The sequence below is a fragment of the Lacerta agilis genome, chromosome 4 (assembly GCF_009819535.1).
Source record: "Lacerta agilis isolate rLacAgi1 chromosome 4, rLacAgi1.pri, whole genome shotgun sequence".
Taxonomy (NCBI): Eukaryota; Metazoa; Chordata; class Lepidosauria; order Squamata; family Lacertidae; genus Lacerta; species Lacerta agilis.
Genome location: NC_046315.1, coordinates 15,691,241 through 15,713,148, shown reverse-complemented (window position 1 = coordinate 15,713,148; position 21,908 = coordinate 15,691,241). Strand labels below are relative to the sequence as shown.

General features: G+C 50.0%; 1 protein-coding gene across 1 annotated transcript in view; it reads right to left on the bottom strand.

The window, feature by feature from the left end:
* Positions 1 to 21,419, bottom strand: part of HEPHL1 (hephaestin like 1) — a 37,904-nt gene extending 16,485 nt beyond the window's left edge. Inside the window, 8 exon segments of the mRNA XM_033146132.1 lie at positions 6,245 to 6,376; positions 6,587 to 6,726; positions 7,873 to 8,041; positions 10,637 to 10,891; positions 12,529 to 12,708; positions 14,748 to 14,960; positions 16,197 to 16,441; positions 21,201 to 21,419. Of these exon segments, the coding sequence (XP_033002023.1) occupies positions 6,245 to 6,376; positions 6,587 to 6,726; positions 7,873 to 8,041; positions 10,637 to 10,891; positions 12,529 to 12,708; positions 14,748 to 14,960; positions 16,197 to 16,441; positions 21,201 to 21,370 (1,504 nt within the window). The 5' untranslated portion in view covers positions 21,371 to 21,419.
* Positions 21,420 to 21,908: the final 489 nt, after the last annotated feature.

Here is a 21,908-nt window from a genome sequence, read left to right as displayed (position 1 = left end):
CTGCTGCTCCCGCGGCAAGCCGGCAAGCGAGTGGCGGCTTGTGGGGCTGCCCCTGCTGTCCGTAAAGAAGCATGGACAGGGTGCCGGATGGCGGGGGAGTGGCTGGAGGGCCCCCCTCCCCTGGAAACCGGGGCAGCCCGCCCCCTACGCCCCGCCCTTCCTACGCCACTGATGGAGACTGTGGTGTCTTTGGGATATAATATTTTATGTTAAGATATGCACAACCTGAGCCAAGGATGGAGGAGGCTCACAGCATGGACCCCCCCCCAAAGATCTTGCTCCTCCATTCGTCACAGCTTTGGACCCAGCACAGAGCAACACCCCTCCCTCTCTGCAGCTTTCAGTCTCTAGTCCTTTTTCTGCTCAGCTGCCACACACCACTCTGACAACTGTTCTCTGACCTAGCAGCTAGTTTGTGATGGCCTGGGAGTCAGACTCTGATGCTGAACCTGAGGGATCCCAGCCTGCACAGGATTCCCCGCCTCCAGAACCAGCTGAGCCGGGGCCAGGGCTTGAGCCTGAAGGATCCCCACCTGTGCTGGATCCCCAGGTGCAGGCATCAGCAGAGTCTGCTCTGGCTCCTGATGGGAGGGAGGACCCATTGCCTGCAGGTGCTCCACTCCCAGCCTCTTCAGAGGAAGCTGAGGCATCCCCTGGGTCCAGTAACCCACCAGCCTCTCCTGAGCTACAGAGGCTCAGGGCAGAGAGGCGAAGGGAGTTAAGTGTCTGCAGGAGGAGTGCTCGCCTCCAGGCCCGGAGGAGAGGCGAGTCTCCGGAGGATCGGGACCGCCCTAAGCATAGGGCCAGATAAAAGCCAGCCAGACCCAGCCCAAGTTGCGTGAGCAACTTAGTTGCAAGCGTGTGCTCAACCTGCAACCTTGTGCCTGAACCTGCCTTGGACCTTGACCTGCTCCCTGCCTTGCTCCCTGCCGGATTGACCTCCTTTGGACCCCTAGACCCAGGACTGGACTTGGACCTCGCTTCATGGACAAACCCTTGGGGCCAGCACAGTTTGCTCACGCCACACCCGCACTCCCCCTTCGCTGGGGTGCGTTCGGGAGGAACTAGTAGCCATGGCTGACCAGGCGGCTGCGCTAGTGGCATTGGCCCAGGAGAACCAGGCCTTGACCCACACCGTGCAGCAGCTAAGCAATGCGGTTACGGCGCTTCAGCAGCGTTTGGATGCCCTACCGGCTCCTGGGGCCGCCGCCCCAGCTCCTGGCAAGTACCCAGTGGCCCTGCCAGAGAAATTTGATGGGTCCCCAGCCAGCTTTCCCATGTTTCTCGCCCAGGCCAAGCTGTATATTCAGGGGCGAGCTCGGGATTTCCCTGACGACCGCACCAAGGTGCACTTCCTGATCAGCTTGCTGAAGGACCAGGCGGCCAAGTGGGCGTTGCCGCTGCTCCGGCAAGACTCCCCCTTGCTGACAGACTATACGGGGTTTTGCAATCATCTGGAAACCACGTTCGCCAACCCTCAGAAGGGGAGTCAAGCCAATCGGGCAATTCGGCGGTTGAAACAGGGCAAGTCCACAGTGGCCACCTACGCCACGGAATTTCGGCTGCTGGCGCAGGACTTGACCTGGAACGACTCTGCCCTGCGGGACCAGTATCTCGAGGGACTTTCAGACGAGATACTGGATCAGCTGGCCACGTTGGATCGCCCTGCCACACTGGATGCCCTCATCCAACGGAGTCTGCAGATAGACGATCGGTTGGAGGACCGTCGCCAGGCCCGGGGCCACCGGCACTCCGGGCTCCCGGCGCCGGTGCTTCCCTGCAGTTCCGTGGCCAGAGCTGAGTCATTGGAGGAGCCGATGCAGCTCGGGGCAGCGCGGCCTCGCCTCTCCCCCTCGGAAAAGACTCGGCGTCGGGAGGGGAACCTGTGTCTCTACTGCGGTGGGAGTGGACACTACGCCCGAACCTGCCCTGAGAAACGCCAGCCGCAGGGAAAACTGCCAACCCCAGTAGCCGATGGCCCAGGCTACCTGGGGACCCAAGCATCGCATGATGGGCCCTCACCAGTGGAATTGCAACACCTCATGATACCGGTGCGTCTATACCCCCCCGGTGGGCCCTGGATTCTCACCCACGCTCTGGTGGATTCGGGGGCAACCCGCTCCTATATGGACTCTGCCTTCGCCACTCAGCATCAGGTGCCGCTTCAGAACAAGCCGGAACCAGTACAGGTGGAGGCAATTGACGGACGGCTCCTACGCTCGGGCGCTGTTACTCGGGAGACCCAGCCCTTGGTCCTGTGCTACCAGCAGCACTGGGAGGTGCGAACCCTGGACATTGCCACCATGCCCCGGTTTCCCCTGGTGCTTGGGATGGACTGGCTGGAGTCACACAATGTTCAGATCGACTGGGTCAATCGGACTGTACGCTTCCCAGACCCGGGTTCCCGTGCTCAGTCCGAGTTAGTAGCAGCTGCCCCCATGGGGCAGGCTGTGTCAACGCTCCCTGCCGTGTACCAGGACTATTTAGACGTGTTCGAGGAACAGGGAGCAGACAAGCTGCCGCCTCATCGGTCCTTCGACTGCGGCATAGACCTACAGCCTGGGGCGCCCCTGCCTGTGAGCCGCCTATATTCTCTTTCGGAGCCAGAGCGTGAAGCCTTGCAGGACTTCCTTCGCAAGAACCTGGAACGTGGGTTCATTAGACCCTCTACCTCACCCACTGCCGCTCCTGTACTCTTCGTTAAGAAGAAGTGTGGGGAGCTTCGCCTCTGCCATGACTACCGGGCCCTGAATAAGATCACCATCCCAGACCGGTACCCCTTGCCCCTTATTGCAGAATTGCTGGAGCGGGTGCAGGGGGCGCAGATGTTCACCAAACTGGACCTCCGAGGGGCCTACAACTTGATTCGGATCCGTGCTGGGGACGAGTGGAAGACTGCATTCGGGACCCGGTATGGGCAGTTTGAATACCTGGTTATGCCGTTCGGATTATGCAACGCGCCCGCCGTGTTTCAACGGTACATCAACCACGTGTTCCAGGACTTGCTAGACAAATACGTGGTGGTGTACCTAGATGATATTCTGATTTATTCCCGTGACCCAGCCCGTCACGAGAGTCATGTTCGGTCCGTGTTGCAGCGCTTGCGGGAGCACCGCCTGTACGCCAAGCTCAGCAAGTGCGAGTTCCACCAGCGGTCAGTGGACTTCCTTGGACACCGACTCTCCCCTGACGGGGTGCAGATGGACCCTGGGAAGGTGGCTGCGGTTCGAGAGTGGGCAGCGCCCCGGAACCGCAAGGACTTACAGCGGTTCCTAGGGTTCGCCAACTATTACCGGACCTTCATTGCAGATTATGCTCATCGCACCACCCCATTAACCCGACTGCTGCGCCCCAAGACGCCCTTCTCCTGGGATGAGGAGGCTGAAGTGGCATTTCAGGGGTTGAAAGCCTGTTTCCAGAGGGCGCCGATTTTACAGCACCCTGATCCCTCTCGTCCCTTCGTGGTGGAGACTGATGCCTCCAGTACGGCTCTCGGTGCCATCCTGTCTCAGCAACACGGACCCGATGCGCCACTGTTACCCTGCGCTTACTACTCCCGGCAGCTCCTTCCGGCGGAGCGTAACTATACCGTGTGGGAGCGGGAACTACTGGCCATCAAGGTGGCCTTTGAGGTCTGGCGCCATCATCTGGAGGGGGCACGACACCCGGTGGAAGTGAGAACAGACCACCGGAATCTGGAGTACCTCCAGACCACCCGCAAGTTGAACCAAAGGCAGATCCGGTGGGCGCTGTTTTTCTCCCGGTTCCAGTTCCGGATCCGCTACATCCCTAGCTCCCAAAACCGGAAAGCGGATGCCCTGTCCCGGAAACCTGAGGACGTCGCAGACACTGTACAGCAGGCAGTACCGACGACTATCTTACCACCAGCCGCATTCCTGGCCACTCAGGAGGCCAAGCCGCTGCAGGCTCGGGTGCGAGAACAGCAACGGGTCGATGCTTGGGCACAGGAACGGCTTCGGGAACTGTCTGACGGGTCATGCCCTCGATATCCGGGGCTGGCCCTGCACCAGGGCCTACTGCTGCACCAGGGTCGTCTATACATCCCACCAGGACCATTGCGGGCTGAGGTTCTCCAGATATCCCACGATGCCCCAGCAGCAGGGCACTTTGGGCGGTACCGGACCACCCATCTGGTAAGCCGGGAGTTCTGGTGGCCCCGCCTGAAGGCTGATGTGGCACGCTATGTTGCTGGTTGCGACGTCTGCCGGCGGGCCAAGGGTCCTACCGGGCGACCCCCCGGTCTGCTCCAGCCATTACCAGTCCCACCGCGTCCCTGGCACACGGTCTCGCTGGACTTTGTGGTGGACTTGCCCCCATCTCGTCACTGTACCTGCCTCCTGGTTTTCACGGACCATTTCACTAAGATGATGCACTGTGCCCCCTGCCCGTCCATACCCACAGCTAAGGAAACGGCTCAGCTGTACTTGCAGCACATCTTCCGCCTGCATGGCCTGCCCGAGCGTGTGGTTTCTGACCGCGGCGTCCAGTTCACATCCCACTTCTGGCGAGCCCTGCACCAGACCCTTGGGACGGAGGTCTGTCTATCTTCGGCCCACCACCCGCAGACCGATGGCCAGACGGAAAGGGCAAATGCGGTGCTGGAGCAGTACCTCCGGTGTTACTGCAGCTTTCAGCAGGATGACTGGGTCGATCACTTGCCATTGGCGGAGTTCGCCTACAACAATGCAGTGAACGCCTCCACCCAGCAGACCCCGTTCCAGGCCTCCTACGGCTACCATCCACGTTTGTTCCCGGACGTGCTGCCAGCTTCCGCGGTCCCCGCAGTGACAGACTGGCTTCAGGAGCTTCAGTCCCAGCAACAATTATTGATGGAGCAACTGCGCCAGGCCAAGGACGCATACAAGGCCCAGGCTGACCGACATCGTCAGGAGGGGCCAGAACTCCATGTTGGCGATCGGGTGTGGCTCTCTACCCGTCACCTGCATCCTTCTCGGCCCTCACGAAAGCTGGATGCACGGTTTGCCGGCCCATTCACCATCACTGCGCAGGTGTCGCCGGTGGCGTTTCGCCTCCAGTTACCTCCATCGCTCAAGGTTCACCCAGTATTCCACCGGTCCCTACTTAGTCCAGTCGCCCCGCCCGACGAGTTCCACCCGGACAATCCACGACCGCAGCCAGTTTTGGTTGAGGGGGAGCCTGAGTACGAGGTGGAGCGCATTCTCGACTCACGATACCGCAGGGGGAAGCTCCAATACCTCATCGACTGGAAGGGGTATGGGCCTGAGGATCGTTCATGGGAACTAGCGGGAAACGTCCACGCACCTGCCTGCCTCCGTGATTTCCATGCAGCTTACCCCAGCAAGCCTGGTCCGGCCCCTCGGTTGAGGGGGAGGCCTGGGAGGGGGGATGGTGTGATGGCCTGGGAGTCAGACTCTGATGCTGAACCTGAGGGATCCCAGCCTGCACAGGATTCCCCGCCTCCAGAACCAGCTGAGCCGGGGCCAGGGCTTGAGCCTGAAGGATCCCCACCTGTGCTGGATCCCCAGGTGCAGGCATCAGCAGAGTCTGCTCTGGCTCCTGATGGGAGGGAGGACCCATTGCCTGCAGGTGCTCCACTCCCAGCCTCTTCAGAGGAAGCTGAGGCATCCCCTGGGTCCAGTAACCCACCAGCCTCTCCTGAGCTACAGAGGCTCAGGGCAGAGAGGCGAAGGGAGTTAAGTGTCTGCAGGAGGAGTGCTCGCCTCCAGGCCCGGAGGAGAGGCGAGTCTCCGGAGGATCGGGACCGCCCTAAGCATAGGGCCAGATAAAAGCCAGCCAGACCCAGCCCAAGTTGCGTGAGCAACTTAGTTGCAAGCGTGTGCTCAACCTGCAACCTTGTGCCTGAACCTGCCTTGGACCTTGACCTGCTCCCTGCCTTGCTCCCTGCCGGATTGACCTCCTTTGGACCCCTAGACCCAGGACTGGACTTGGACCTCGCTTCATGGACAAACCCTTGGGGCCAGCACATAGTTGAGGGCTGGGGAAGGCTCCCCCATTTGTTCTATGGCACAGAGCAACTCTGTTGGTTATGCCAATTTTGGTGCTTAACTAGTCAGCCCCAAGCCATTACCTAGACAAAGGGTCTGGTTGAGCAAGCTTGCTCCTATACATTCTACCCCTTACAGATACGGGATCCCAAGAAATGGAAGGAACTCGGTGCATCATCCAGAATGACCCCCCCCACCTCAAATTCATAACAACATAAACAAACAAATAACGTTACCATCTGCATAAGGGGCTCCTTCTGATGATTTGTCGAAAGCTACGCCATGGGGCATCATGCTGTAGTTCTTGTCAGCTTTATTGGCGAAAGTAACCAAAATTGTGTCTCCAACTTCAGCTTTGATAACTGGGCCTGGGAGAGAGCAGGGAAGAGAAATGAGCCGGTTTGGGGAAGGGGACGCTGAGCTTTAAAATGTCCCCCTACTTGCCCCATCCCCATGGTTGAGGGCATTGCTCAGATGGGAGAAATGCTCTCAGGGTGCCTGGCCACAACTTCCAGTGTGAGAGACTTTAGCGGGACTGAAACCAGTGCCATAAAGAGACTCAAAACCACAAAGCGTACCGAGTATGCCAAGGTGAGTGGCGCCTTCTGCTTGCTTCTTTCTGCGAGTAAACTTTCCATCGGTGTAGGACACATAATGAACTTTCCAATACTGCCCTCCGATTCTGTCATCCCCTTGTATGAAGAAAGGTGCTGAGTCGCTGTGAGAGAACAAAGTATTGATACCAGTTACACAGCTGACTATGGATTTGAAGTGCTCAATTTAAAGCAAACAGGTAAGATTATGCACAAAATAGATGTATCAACTTTTTTGGAGAACCACCTTTCTTCCTGGGAGCTCACAGCTGCTGTTTAAGTCTCACAGCAACCCTGTGAGGAAGGTTAGACTGAAAGAAGAGGAAGAAGAAGAAGAGGAGGAGGAGTTTGGATTTGATATCCCGCTTTATCACTACCCGAAGGAGTCTCAAAGCGGCTAACATTCTCGTTTCCCTTCCTCCCCCACAACAAACACTCTGTGAGGTGAGTGGGGCTGAGAGACTTCAGAGAAGTGTGACTAGCCCAAGGTCACCCAGCAGCTGCATGTGGAGGAGCGGAGATGCGAACCCGGTTCCCCAGATTACGAGTCTACCGCTCTTAACCACTACACCACACTGGGCAGCCATTAGCCCAAGACCACTAGGGGGAGATAAAGATGATATGAAAGACATGGGACTCCTGCCTAAAGCAGCAGTCCTGCATCACTTTCTTTTCTCTCCTAAGGTAACGTGCAGAGAAATAAAATGCACCCTGTGACAATGCTGAGTTCCTGTTCGGAATATAACAACACCATTTTATTTCTCTACAAGCTATCAGGGAAGAGACAAGGAGGAGTCACAAGACTTCTTCTTTTAACTGCACCCATTTATTGGTTTGTTTTCGTTCCTATCTTTATTATGTATTTTGTGTTTTTCAGATTGTAATAAATTACGTTGTGAACTGCCTTGAGATCTACAGATGTAGGGCAGTATACAAATTTTAACAATAACAATAACACAATAACAATAACAACAACAATAATAATATCGAATTCTACCCCACTGATTTCAAACTTAGGTTTCTAATATTTAAGTCAAACACTCAATCCGCTATTCCACATGGGCTTTAAAAACAACAGCAAAAACCTGGTGCATATATCTGCATAATATAACTCAGTAACCTATTTATTTATTGAACTATTTATAGACTGCAATTTCATTTAGAAAAAAGGCTGCATACAGCATACAAAATTACAACAAGGTAATCGGTTAAAAATGTCAGCTTTCAGCTAAAAGGGGAAAAGAGAAAATAAATAATATCACAACACATACCTGCCAGTAGCATTTAAAGGCTGCCCCGTGAGTTTATCAAAGCCACCAGGTCCATAATCCCACAAAATTCTTTCAGCGGCAATGAAGTATCTTCTTTCCTGACCACTCTGTGAAGGCCCAGTAATGTTTTGACCGCAAGCCTTGATGTTGTAGAATCCCATCATACCGGCTACAGCGTAGGAAAGCACACACAGTAAGTCTTTAATTTGATCTGGTTTCACCATGCAATCAATTGTGCTAATGCTGTAATTTCCAAACTGGGTTATCAGGGGGCACAGTAGCGTGCCAAAAGAGTACCAACTGTTGTGCTATTATTACAAGCCGAGCTGCAAAAGCCTCAGCAGCGAGGCTCACATGACTATGTGTCTGTTTTCATCCTGTGAGAAAGCCACTAGTCCTTCCAGCTTTCTCACGCACGAGATGTTTTTGTACTGTACTATTGTACTTTACTTTCATTTCTGGCTCAGAGATGCTGGACACCCTAATGCACAGCTCTGACTTACTGAGCTTGCAAGCAGAGACATACTCTGCATTTTATCTGCAATAAAGTAGTTTTTAGCCTTAATGGCTTGTGTGTGTTGTTCTTCACGCTGGAGAGCAATCGCATATTATCAATGTGCCCCTGGACTCAAGTAGCCAGGAGGGCACGCAGGCTTCGTCCCTACCTGGGGGTCAGTCTCACAACTTGCCCCCCCCCCCGGGACGTTTCATAACACCAACATCATGAATCACAAGTTGGGACAAAGGCACAGCCGTCAACCTTTCCCTTTTTTTGCAGGAAATTCCCTTATTATAGCATTGGGAAACAGCAGGGAGGGTTGACAGCTATGGACAAAGGTGAGGTAGAAAAACAGCAAGCAAGCAAGCAAGCAAGCAAACAAACAAACAAACAAAAGGAGCCAACGTTATCAAGGGGTTGGAGCAATTTCCCCTATGAGCAAAGTTTACAATATTGTGAAAAGGGGGAAATCCATGCTAGGGATTATTAGGAAAGGAGCTGAGAACTGCCAATATAATAATGATGTTATAGAAATCTGCGGTGTGACTGCATTTGGAACGCTGTGCACAGCTCTGGTGGCCTAACCTCAAAAAGGTTCAGAAAAGGGTCAACTAGAATGATCAAGGCTGCGATGGAGCAATGCCCCGATTGATGAAAGGCCGAAGTATTGGGGCCCCTTTCGTTTAGAGAAAATATGAGTAAGAGAAGGACGTGTTTGAGGAGTCCAAAATGATGTGTGGTGTGAAGAAAGTGGGATAGGGAAAGTTTTTCTCCTTCTCTCATAATGCTAGAGCTTGGGGGCATCCAATGAAGTTGAGCGTTGGAAGATTCAGGACACAGAAAAGAAGGTCCTTTACAAAGCTATGGAATTTGCTGCCACAGGAAATACTGATAGCTGTCAACTTGGATGGCTTTAAAAGACGCTGGAGCTAGGAACGGTAGCCCTGTGAAGAAGAGTTTGGATTTGATATCCCGCTTTTCATTACCCGAAGGAGTCTCAAAGCGGCTAACATTCTCCTTTCCCTCCCTCCCCCACAACAAACACTCTGTGAGGTGAGTGGGGCTGAGAGACTTCAGAGAAGTGTGACTGGCCCAAGGTCACCCAGCAGCTGCATGTGGAGGAGCGGAGACGCGAACCCGGTTCCCCAGATTACGAGTCTACCACTCTTAACCACTACACCACACTGGCTCTCAATAAAAACCTTATAAAAACCTCTCAGCACCCTTAACAGGCTTCAGTAAAATCTTTGGGGCTGTTAAAATGGCACAAGAGTGCTTTAAATGGTGCGAATGCGACCTAATTATTTAAAAGGGGATGAAGTCTAGCAGAGATGGGCTGGAGACAGAGGCTCAGAAAGTATCGGTTCACTGCCATCTTTTGTCTGAACGAGTGGCTCACTGGGAGCTCTCCGTGGTGCTGCAACAATGGACCTGCCTTGCTGTCTGGCATGCCTTGCCCCATGGGCTCCTCCTGGGAACCAGAACACGGTATGAGTGCAAAGTCAGGTTGGTTAAATGCTGGTTTTATTAGTTGTTCCCCTTTGCTGTTTAACTTGTGCTTTTACTTATTTATTTATTTGTTTGTTTGTTTTTATTAAATTTCTATACTGCCCTTCATCTGAGGCTCACAGTGGAGTTTGCTGTATAAAAACAAAAACAATACATAACATAGTAACCAACCAACCAACCAACCAACCAAATACCCCCCCCCCCAGTTTAAAAAGCCATGGATCGTTTAATTAGCCAAAGGCCTGGGAGAAGAGGAATGTTTTTGCTTGGTGCCTTAAGATATGTAACAAAGGCACTAGGCAAGCCGTCAGAAGCAGCAATTATTATCAGTGGAACAGAGCCTGTTATTGCTATGTGGCTTTCTTTAACAGCTTACACAATACATTCCTGGAATCATTTCAAGGTCGATGCACTGTGCACAATATTAACTTCTTTCTTAGAAACCTTTGCTGTTATGTCATTTTTAGTGCATTTATTTCATTTTGTTCCCATGTCCTACTGTAATTCATCCTGTACTCTCAGCCTATGCACACAGTACAACTGAAAGAATTGCATATCGGTTCCCTGTTTATTCATCCTTCCAGTTCCTCCCCCCCCTTTTTTTGTTTCCTTGGTGTTGAATCTGTAAGATCCTTGGGCTCTGCTCTGTACTGCACTATCCACACTGATGCTGATATATAAAATATTAGTAGCAGTAGTAGTTGTTCCGGCCCAACTGCAATGTCTATTGACCTTTCTCGAATGGTACATAGATACCTTTTATGTGATGATCGACTTGGCAGGTCAAAAGCCACTTCCCAGCATTCTCTGCCATCATTTCTGCTGTCACAAAAGTGGCCGGAAAGAGGCTGATGACATCCATCCTGTGGCCTCTGTTAAGCAAGGTATGGCCGAAGAACTGTGCAGAGTGAACATCGATCTCAGTCCCCATCCCAAACAAATGCCAGGACACCAATTCACCAGCGCACATCTCCAGGCCAGGGAGGTTTCCAAAAACATAACCATTAATTGCTGGAAACATATAACACAACAAAAGAAAAGATAATCCATGAGTTACAGGGATATGAATGACAGGGACATTCATTTTAAAATAGCTAATGTGTGCCACATTTAAGATTTTCCTTCTTGTTCTCTATTTCACTAACGTAATGGAAGCAAAATGGCATCAAATGAAGTTATCATCACCCTTTTCTGCTTTGTTCAAAGATATGGAATTTAAGGTGAAAGAGACAGAATAAGAGAATAAGAAAAAGAAAGAAAGAAAACCAAGGGGACGTGAGATAAAAGGGAAGAAAAACAGAGAAGGGAAAGGTTGGCAGTTGGAAGAGGTCTCCATGCTTCAAGACGGGGTTAGAGATGGATTCTGGGGTCTGGACACTGACAGCTGTGGGCCAGGAGTAGATGTCTGAGGTGAGCACAGAGTTATGAGTCCAGAAGTCAGCGCCAAAGAGCAAGATTGCCTCAGAAGTGGTGGACTCTCCTTCATTAAAGGTTTTAAAAGCAGAAGCTGGATGGCCACTCTCGTGGGGTTGCTGTAGTAGTGAGTTTCCTGCATTGCCAGGGAGTTGTACTAGATGATCTTTGAGGTCCCTTCCAATTTTACTGGGCGTTCAGCGGGAGAATGAGATCTGCTCATGCAACAAGACTTTCCCACCTTTTCTCCCTCTGCTGCACCTTTTCTTGTGCAGCAGAAAGTCCTGTTGTACAAGTGGACCACCTCGTTCCATGCATTCAACAACTTAGTTGCATCCCACTCTACGATTCAAAAAACAGGACTGAAGGACCAGCCAGGAGGCAGCATTTAAGAACAAGCCGGTTGTCAGAACCCAAGAATACAGGAAGACACCAGAGCTCAGGGACAACTTTGCTGCTCAAGCAAGGCGCAACTGGAACAGGAAGACCTTCAAACTCCTTCCTGCCCAGGGGAATCCTATGGACAGCCTGCCTGATGGGGTCAGTCCAGGAGCTGAAGATGCTAAACTGCTCAGATAGATGCTGCAACATGCAGTTCAGGGTCTCACCACAAGGAGATGCTGCATACAAACCCAGAGGCCCTCCATTCATGTCCCAGGGGCTCATGGTGAAAGGCAGGGGTCAGCAAACTTTTTCAGCAGGGGGCCGGTCCACTGTCCCTTAGACCTTGTGGGGGGCCGGACTGCATTTTGAGGGGGTAGGGGAATGAACGAATTCCTATGCCCCACAAAATAACCCAGAGATGCATTTTAAATAAAAGCACACATTCTACTCATGTCAAAACACGCCGATTCCCTGACCATCCGTGGGCCAGATTTGGAAGGCGATTGGGCCGCATCCGGCCCATGGGCCTCAGTTTGCCTACCCATGGTGAAAGGCATTTCACAATGGGTCGCTTGCCTAACCTCTGCTTTTTTCCCCATAGGAGCTGCTGAGGCGGCTCAAAGCTGGGGAACCTGCCTCGGGGTTGAACTGAAGGCACCTAGTCCGGCTTATCCTGTGTTTCAAGCTGTGGGTAGTAGACGAAAGAGGAGGCATTAATATCCTGACACAACCCCAGACTATTTCCTCTCACAAGGAAAGGAAGAGGAGCCGCAGCAATTAGAAGTTGCAACCAAATCTTGCTGCAATTGTAAAACGAGCATTGTTCTTCCTTTCCTGCAGCACCAGCTCACCGTGCATCTTATTGCTCAGTTGGAAATCTTCGTCCTCTTTATCCACAGTGCTGGGTTCCAGGCAGAAGGTATTTATATTTTCATCCAAGTACCAGCTGAGATTTTCATCTACGATGCTGAACATCAGAGCGAAGCTCTTTGTGGCATTGGCCGCTGGCGCTGAAGCATCATCTAGTATTCCTAAGAAAGCAAACATGTAAAAGTTTGGGGTTTTTTTTGTAAACCCTTTAAGTTAATTTATTTGGAACCACTTCAGATGTTCTAAAAAATTCTTGCCTTGAAATCAATCCCGAGTAGGAAATCAGTGTGCAGACTCAAGGCCTAAGTACATATTATGTATGTAAATGATGTTGTTAGCAATTGCACAGGGGGATTCTTTAAAATTACAGACCATGCACATGGGAGAGGACTTACTCGTGAGCAGCACAACAGTACATGGGGAAGGGCCAAGGCCGGCCCACCCGTGAAGTAAGGTGAGGTGATGCCTCGGGCAGCAGAATCTACAGGGGCAGCAAACCCACCTCCAAGGAATGCATCACCTCCTGCTCTATTTATACTCCAGATTTCTTTTTGGAAAAGCTCTATGCCGCTTTCAGCATTTATAGATTCATAGAATTGTACCTGTTGGAAGGGATCCCGCAAAGGCCACCCAGTCATCCTGCAATGCTGGCATCACAGCTAAAGAACTACAACTAATCCAGAATATGGCAGCTGGGAGTGGCCGCCGAGACCATATAACACTGGTCCTGAAAGACCTACATTGGCTCCCAGTACATTTCCAAACACAATTCAAAGTGTTGGTGCTGACCTTTAAAGCCCTAAAGGGCCTTGACCCAGTATACCTGAAGGAGCATCTCCACCCCCATCATTCAGCCCAGACACTGAGGTCCAGCGCCGAGGGCCTTCTGGCAGTTCCCTCACTGCGAGAAGTGAAGCTACAGGGAACCAGGCAGAGGGCCTTCTTGGTAGTGGCGCCCGCCCTGTGGAATGCCCTCCCATCAGATGTCAAGGAAATAAACAACCACCTGACTTTTAGAAGACATCTGAAGGCAGCCCTGTTTAGGGAAATTTTTAATGTCTAATGTTTTGCCATTTTTTACGGGCTGTAAGCTGCCCAGAGTGGCTGGGGAAACCCAGCCAGATGGGTGGGGTATAAATAATGTTGTTGTTGTTGTTGTTGTTGTTGTTGTTGTTGTTGTTGTTGTTGTTGTAGTTATCAAAGAATCGCTGACAGATGGTCATCCAACCTCTGTGTAAGAGTACACCACCTTCCGAAGCAGTCCATTCCCCTGTTGAACAGCTCTTACTGCCAGAAAGTTCTTCCTGATGTTTAGTCAGAATCTCCTTTTCTTGTAATTTGAATCAATTCTACTTTCTGGAGCAGCAGAAAGCAGCCCTTCAAATATTTGAAGATGTCTACCCTATCACCTCTCAGTCTTCTTTTCTCCAGGCTGAACATGCCCAACTCCCTCAACCATCCGTATCAACACCATTTGCAATAATTGCACTTGTGTGTATCTGCTATAGACAGAACCAACTAATGGGATGGTTGGGAAATGCATTGCTCTCCTGCCTTCCCAACACCAGGCTTCATTGCAGCTTCCCAAGAGGGACAAGGCGGTGGGGAGCCTGGCATGGTGTTGGTGCGGTGGCAGAGTCATTCTGTTGCTCCTCCTGCTGCTCCCACACTGCCTAACTCCCCACTGCTTTCCCCCTTTCCTCTTCTTCTCAGTAAGCAGCAGTGAAGCATGGCGTTTAGAAGGGAGGAGAGCAATGGAACCTCACCTGCTCTGGCTGCAGTTGCCATGAAAAATCACAGTTAAAGGACAGGAGCACAGCAGGTAAAACAGATATGAATTCTGAGGGGTCAGTTAAAAAAAATATCTCCAAGCTGGCAGGTCAAAAACCTGCTGGAAGAGAAAACTCTTTGTAAGCCTGCAATACAGGTTTTCTGAGAGTCCTCTCTCCTTTCCCCCACTCCCCAGCTATCAATGGGACTTCATGGGAGGAGGTGGTTCTTTTAGGTATCTTGGCCCAAAATTGTTTGGGTTTTCAACATAATAACCAGCAGTGTGAATTGGACCCAGAAATGGGCCAGGCTAATCAAGACGTCATGCATAGGTACGACTGCTGAACGTATCAGAATTTGTGGATGCAGACCTGAATGTTTTAGCCAAACCTTGCTGCCACAGAGGCACTTGGCGTTATGTGTTCCGTACCTTTCTTACAAACCACCAGTGGCCCGATTAACCCAGTGCTGATATCTTTGGGCGTGTTGATATGCGAATGGTAAATCCAAGTCAGGCACCGTGGATCTGCCGATGTAGGTGCAAACTCATCCGTAACCAACCATGTATATGTATAATTGGAACCAGGGAGAACAAAATCATCAGCCTTGCTTTTGCCACCTGTTCCATCTCGGTAGAGGGCTCCTGAGGTGGAACGAAAAAAGAAAAGATAGAAGATCTCTCTCTCTCTCTCTCTCTCTCTCTCTCTCTCTCTCTCTCTCTCTCTGTTTTATGCTTAAAGTTGCTTTGATCACTTTTGCAAAAAGAGAAAAGGTGGAAAGGCGGCTAAGTAAATTTAGGGCAGCACTCAAGTAGGTTTTATTCAGAACTAGTGCTTTAAACCCGTTAAATTAATGGGCGCTAGAACATTCCTTCCGGCGTCTCTTCCGTCGCTCTCCTCCGCCGCTTCGCTTCCGCCCGTGCTCCCTCGGCTACCTTCTGGTCTTCCGCCCGGCCGCGCTCGCTCCCACCATGGGTCCCCCCGGCTCCCTCGCCACGTGGCCTTTCCGTTCCGCCCGCCGGCTCCCTCTCTGCCTCGCCCGCCATGCTTCGTGACAGGGCCGACCCCCAGGAAAGAGCCGCCTGGGGGTTTCTGCTCCCGGGGCCCCTGCTCTCCCTTGCTCCCACCTGGTAGGCGCCGTAGTTGCTCTCGGGGTCGCTGAGCGGCACGCGGCGCCCGAAGTCTCTGCGTTCCAAGTCCCAACGGCTGTCCGTGGGGCACATGCGCAGTAGCGCAATCCCACGGACACAGGGACTGGACGCAGAGACACTTGCACTTTATTAGTGTAGATAAACCCACTGAAATTAATGAACGGGGCTGTGATGTGAGGTTAGGCGCCATTGCCCTGCCCCACCACCTGATACTGGTACAAAAACATTTGGCTTTTGCATACCCTACTGTACGAAGGCAAGAGTCACAAGTTTTATTACTCCATCCACTTTTCACTTCTGGCCCCGCCCACCACTGGCATGTGACACCCCCCTCTGAAGATTCCCTGTGAGGGAATGTGGTCCTCAGGCTAATGAAATTTCCACACTGCTGGAGTAAAGTTACAGGTGGGTAGCCGTGTTGGTCTGCCATAGTCGAAACAAAATGCATGCACACGAAAGCTCATACCAAGAACAAACTCAGTTGGTCTCTAAGGTGCTACTGGAAAGAATTTTCTATTTTGCTGGAGTACATGAAATCTTGGTCTGACCCAGCAGGCCTCTATTACATTCCTCTGCAGACCAAATTGATGTGAGCCCAGATCTGAACCAAGGTCTCCTCTGTCAAATTTCCAACATGCTACCCAAATGACTGTACTGGCTCCCAGGAGTAACAGAGGAAAGAGAGAGAATCTGAAATAGCAGAAGAGAAAAAGCAAATCTTTGTTTTACCTTCAGAATCTTTCTCGTAGAAGACTCCGTGTGGATGTACAGAATAAGGCCGGGAAGCAAAGTTCTTCAAATGAATGATAAAAGTATCTCCTTCTTCGGCTCTCAGAACTGGACCTAGAAAACCCAGCCAAGATGGTTTGGGGATCTCCTGGGAGTACGTGTCGTCTGTGAATTGTTTGAAAATTGCTTTCTTGTAAACACGGCCGATCCTGTTGGGGCCTCTTCTCACATACACAATTGCTTCTCTGCAGTAGAAAGGGGGGGGGAGTTTAAGTTAATTTTCAATCCATGAATCATATGGAACAGATGAGGAAGCTGAGATTTGAAACACCAACACAAGCACTCCATGCGTGAAAACCAATCAGCTTATGTAGGGGACAGGTTAACACTGAATGTCATCATGTGTCAGGCTGCTGCCAGCAGTTCCCAGCTGGTTGCCCAGGAACGTACAAAGACAAGGGAATATTTCTTACCGCCCGCTTTTTATTCAGTATTTACAGAGAGAGGCTATAGAACCCAGCCTCTTGGATAATGGTGTTGTCCTGAGTGAATCTCCACACACCCCCGTCTCTCCCACTTCCTCATTCGTCAATCTCATTGTCTCTCCTATGGGTGCTGCTACGTGCCCTCTGTCTTTGAGCTCTTTGCTCTCCTACTTTCAAGGCTCGCCGGGTTCTGGGAGAGGGGTGTGTGTCTGGAATGCTTTCTAAAGACACTGTGTCTGTCAGCTGTCACCCCCCTGGTGCTTCCTCCTCCTCTTCCTCCTCCTCCTTCTCCCATTATTTCCCAACTTTCCCCCTCATCTGCCTCTGAGCTGTGACCTCCCTGTTGTAAATCTACACTGTCTTCCTCCTCCCCCTCCCTGGAAGGGTCAAGCTGGGGAGGCAGTCTCCACCATTCCTCCTCTGCCCAGTTCCTGACATCATAACACCATTTCAATAATAATAATAATAATAATAATAATAATAATAATAATAATACCATATTACACATCTACTTCAACTAAACGTTAATAAGCAGCACAGAGAAGAGATGTGGAATGCTGGCAACATTGAGTTAGGTCTTGAGAGTGAATTTATGGAGCCATTATCCCCATTTCGTGATGACTTTTCCTTCATTGTCCCATAATGTAAACTAGATCTTGGGAGGCAGCAGCCATCTCTTGCTTGTCTTCTCAGCCCCCCCCCCCCACACCTGGCAAACATCAATATGTACCTTGCCCTTTGCATAACACATGCATTTCTTTTGCAACTCCTGGCCCTACAGGGCTCTAACCATACATAGTGTGTAGGAAACAAACACTGGCTAATGAAGCGGAAAAAGAGGCCATTATGAATTAGTTCACAATTCAATTGCAGAGGCGACTTTGCTGGGAATTTTGACTTCAGTAGCTTAGCTTGCTTAATTAAGGGCCCCTCGATACAGTGGACGCTTGGGTTGCGAACGTGATCCGTGCGGGAGGCGTGTCCACAACCCGCAGCGCCACGTCTGCGCACGCGCGTGATGCAATTTGGCGCTTCTGCGCATGCACAATTTAGCGCTTCTGTGCATGCACGAGCGCCGAAACCCGGAAGTAACCCGTTCCGGTACTTCCGGGTTCGGCGCGTCCGTAACCTGAAAACGCGCAGCCCGCAGCGATCGCAACCCAAGGTATGACTGTACATCCTTTTTATTACACGTTCACAATGATTTGTGCTCATGATTCTGCCAGGACACAATCCTACTTTCAACACAGTGCCTGAAAAGGTTTCGGGGCAGCCATACTGCTTCATTTCCTTTAAGTTCCTGCTGTAATCTTGTAACTTTTCATTCCGCAAATTGCCCTCTGGACAGCAATTATGTTGTAGCATGGGGGAAGCGTCACACAACAGCTAATAAAGCAGAAACCCCCCCCCCCACCTCTAATACACTGTCATTGTGCAAACAATTAGGGTTGCCATATTTCAAAAAGTGAAAATCTGGACACAAAAGTTGTTCTGCTTTTGCTTTTTTGTTTGTTTGTTTGTTTGTTTGTTTGCAAAGTTGTTTAGCTATTTTTGCAAAATCTCAAAAAAACAACAACCCTCAAAACATGAAGTTTCTGAGCTATTTTAAAGGAAATTCGCCAAAATCTATACTTCCGACATGGGTTGCCATACGTCTGGATTTTCACGGACATTCCAGAGATTTCTTCCCGGACACTGTTTCCAATGGCCAAATCCTGGCTATGTCCGGGAAATTCCAGACGTATGGCAACCCTAAACATGTTGCAGAATACGCCTACAATAAAACACTAATCTGGAAGGTACTGTGAGTAGACTTGTCAGGTCTGGGGAATGTCTGCGAAGGACTGGTTAGTGCTTTGGAATTCTAAGAATTTGCTACATCCAGCACTGCAAACCCTATTGGTCATGAAAAACCAGAAGCAAACACTATGCAAAAACATTTTAACATGCAACAAAGAGTTAAAATAAACTTAGAAATTCAACTTTAGATGCCTTTTGAAGGGAAAAAGCTGAAAATTTAGTGCAGATCCATATACTATTATTGCAGAAAAACTTCTACCACCGTGTTCTACCAAACAATTGTTCTGTTTATCCATCTCAAACCACTCAGATGAAGCCACATTTCATCAGTGTTATAAAGTCTTTTGTTTAAAACCAAAGCCTGTGCCTCATAGAAGTCATAGAAGTACATAGAAGTCATTATTTCTCCACGAAGTTTGAAGGCCACAGCAGGCTCTGAAAACATTGAAAACATCAGATGCTTGGCATTTCATAAACGTTTCATAAAGCGCCCATCTCATTTATGCATTGATAATAGGAGCGTGACCCCATGGTTTCACGAAGAGTCGGACACGACTAAACGACTAAACAACAACAAATAGGAGCTTTTCTCTTTTTTTCCTGTGCAAGCATATACATGCTTATTGACTCACAAGCAAGTCCCATTTACTTTAATGTATCTTACCAGAAGAGTGTCTGTAGAATGGCAGCACTGGGTGTTTGACTTTAATTCACGTTGCACAACTCAAGTTGACTTGGTGCTCTTGGGCAACAACCGCCCCCAAGCCCAAACCTGACTTTCTGTGATAAGGAAAGTGGTGGCGGAAAGGTGGAAAGAGTGGGGTGGTGCTTCCTTGTCCAAATAAATGCTTTAAAAGCTCGTATCATCTAAGCTCCCTAACATCCTGCAAACAAATTAGGATAAATGATGGATACATAGGTTGTCCTTGATCTCTCAACAATGGTTCTCTTTCTGTCCCAGAGATTTATGCCTGCATGGAGAATTCCGAAGAATTGTCACATGTGAATCGCCATGAAAGTGCCCCCTTCTCTCTGCTTACACCAGTGGTGCCCAAACTTTTTTCAAAGAGGGCCAGATTTGATGAAGTGAGGACCAACCAAAGGGCCAACCAAAGTTGTTGAGGTTTTTTTTAGGATTGAAGTTGTTGAGGTGTTTTGAGATAATAATTTTGCAAAATTTCAAGCCGTTCCAACAGCCTCGGGTTCCACCCCCAGAGTTCTACCCCATATAACATCTGGGGAATAGCTTTCCCAACAAAAGCTCTTAATGCCGGGATCACCAATTGTCCTCCCCGGGTATGGAAGAAACTAAGCAGGATACCAATTGTTCTTCGTGTTAGGAGGGTTACTGCCTTAAAGTGGGCTAGCCAACTAGATGTAGCCTGGAATGTACCGGTAACACCCATATATTTAAAAAAAGGGCACTGTTCAATTACATGTTCGTCTAAAGACCATCTAAAAGTGTGGCGAGCTCTAGTGAACACCACAATTTTTGTTTTCTCGTAGTTTATCTTTAGTGAGTTATGAGAACAGTAGGCTGCGATCCCCTCCAACATGCTGCGTAAGCCTCTTCGGGTGAGTGCCATTAAAGCCATGTCATCACAAATTTAATAAACTTGAGAACTTGAGGTGTTTTGTTTTTTTAGGATTTTACCCCAGGGAATAAACTAATAAACTGCCACAGGGGCCGGATTAAGCCAACCGGATTAGGCCCCCGAAACGGACTTTGGATATGCCTGTCTTACACCAAAGACCCTTCTCAGAAATCTATATTTGTGGTGTGAATGTGTGTGGGGATCAGCAGGGCCACAGTTCAAGGCCCAGTTCAACACATTAGCGGCCTGAAACACAGCAAAGTCAAACCCCCCTCCGTTTCAAGTCACATTGCTGCTCAGACCAGGGAGGGGGCAGAGATGTCTTCACGCGGTGCACATTACCTGATTTCTTTCCCCACGTCAAACTCCAACTCACTGATGTTGTTGTCTGCACATGTGCTATCATGTGCACATGCAAAGCCACTGCCTAAAATGTATGCGCCTCAGTTTGGTTATGGCTTATGTCTTCAAATCAAATGGAAGCTGGTTTGAAGAAAAGCGCAGCTGTTGTGAGGACTGAAGAGGTCCCCACCTTCCCTGTGCTCCCGCCCAAAAATAGTCTGAAAAGCACCACCCTGAGTTCAATGGGACTTACTCCTTAGTAAGCGTGTTTAGATTGCAATCTTTACTCCTTCTGATACAATTAAGATAGCTCAACCATAAACACATAATCATCTTGGGACATTTAAGTCAAATGCAGTTGAATGGCAGTTGCGCTGTGGTACTGAAGCTTGGGAAACTTTGCGTTATTACAAAAGGACCGCAGCACAGGTCTTGACTGCCTTCCAAATCCCTTGAAATTTAATTTAATTTAATTGCCAAGTGTGCAAACCTGTAGCAGTGCGCCTTAAATGCACATTGCAAATGTGAAATGATAGGCAGCCTAAAAAAACTCCTCGCATTGCCGTTTGTATTAACCAGCCTATGTTTCTTTCTGATGCATTTTAAGGTCACTTCAAAAACTTGTTTCAAAGCCCAGACATGCTTCTTTGGGGGAAACAAACAAACAACTTGGAAAGCACTGAGCCAAAGATGCATCATGTGGGCAAGTGTGAATTAACTACTTTAAAAGCGACAGTAGAAACTCAGCAGAGGCGCCAACAGGGACTCCTGCTTTGACTTACTCATCCTCTGTGAGATTTTGTCCTGTGATCAGATCCTCGCCGCTCGGTGCATAGTCCCAGTTCTCCTCCACAATTCCAAGATAGTACGTCCTGGTAGCCGCTTCTGCTAAAAACAAATGCCAGAAGATTAGGCTGGTTAGGATGCAGGCAGCTCGCTTCACGAAAGACATTTGTGTGTGTGTTTGTGTGTGTGTGCAACTCAAGCGAGAGGCAGCCAAAGTGTGCTCACCTCAGCCCTGCCCACTCACATTCCAACTAGTCAGACAGGAGGCAATGGACAAAGCCGTGCTCCTCCCAGGCAGCAATTTGGGGCTGATGAGGGGACAGGCCAGAAAACATGAGCCAGCTGGCCGAAAAAGGGCCTGTGGTGTGGGGTTGCCATGGCGACGAGCCTCTTGCCAGGCTTTGAAGGCCCGTGTGTGTGAAACTGTGACTTAGTGTTGTTTGTCCCTCAAGCTAAATGAAGAGAGCGCTTCATTTGTAAATTTGGGCAATTTCCCCCACCCCTCCAGCCGTTCGTACTGTAAGAAAAGGACCGTGCAGAAGTGTTATGATGGGGACTTTTTTTTTCTTCGACTCCTACGTCTGTCTGCAGGATGGTACACTGACATGCTCTGACAAGCCTCTCCTTGCTCTGTTTTCCGCTAAGCTGAACACAGCAGCGCTTGGTTTAGTGTTAATTAGCCAAACTGAGCTTATTTCGTGAAT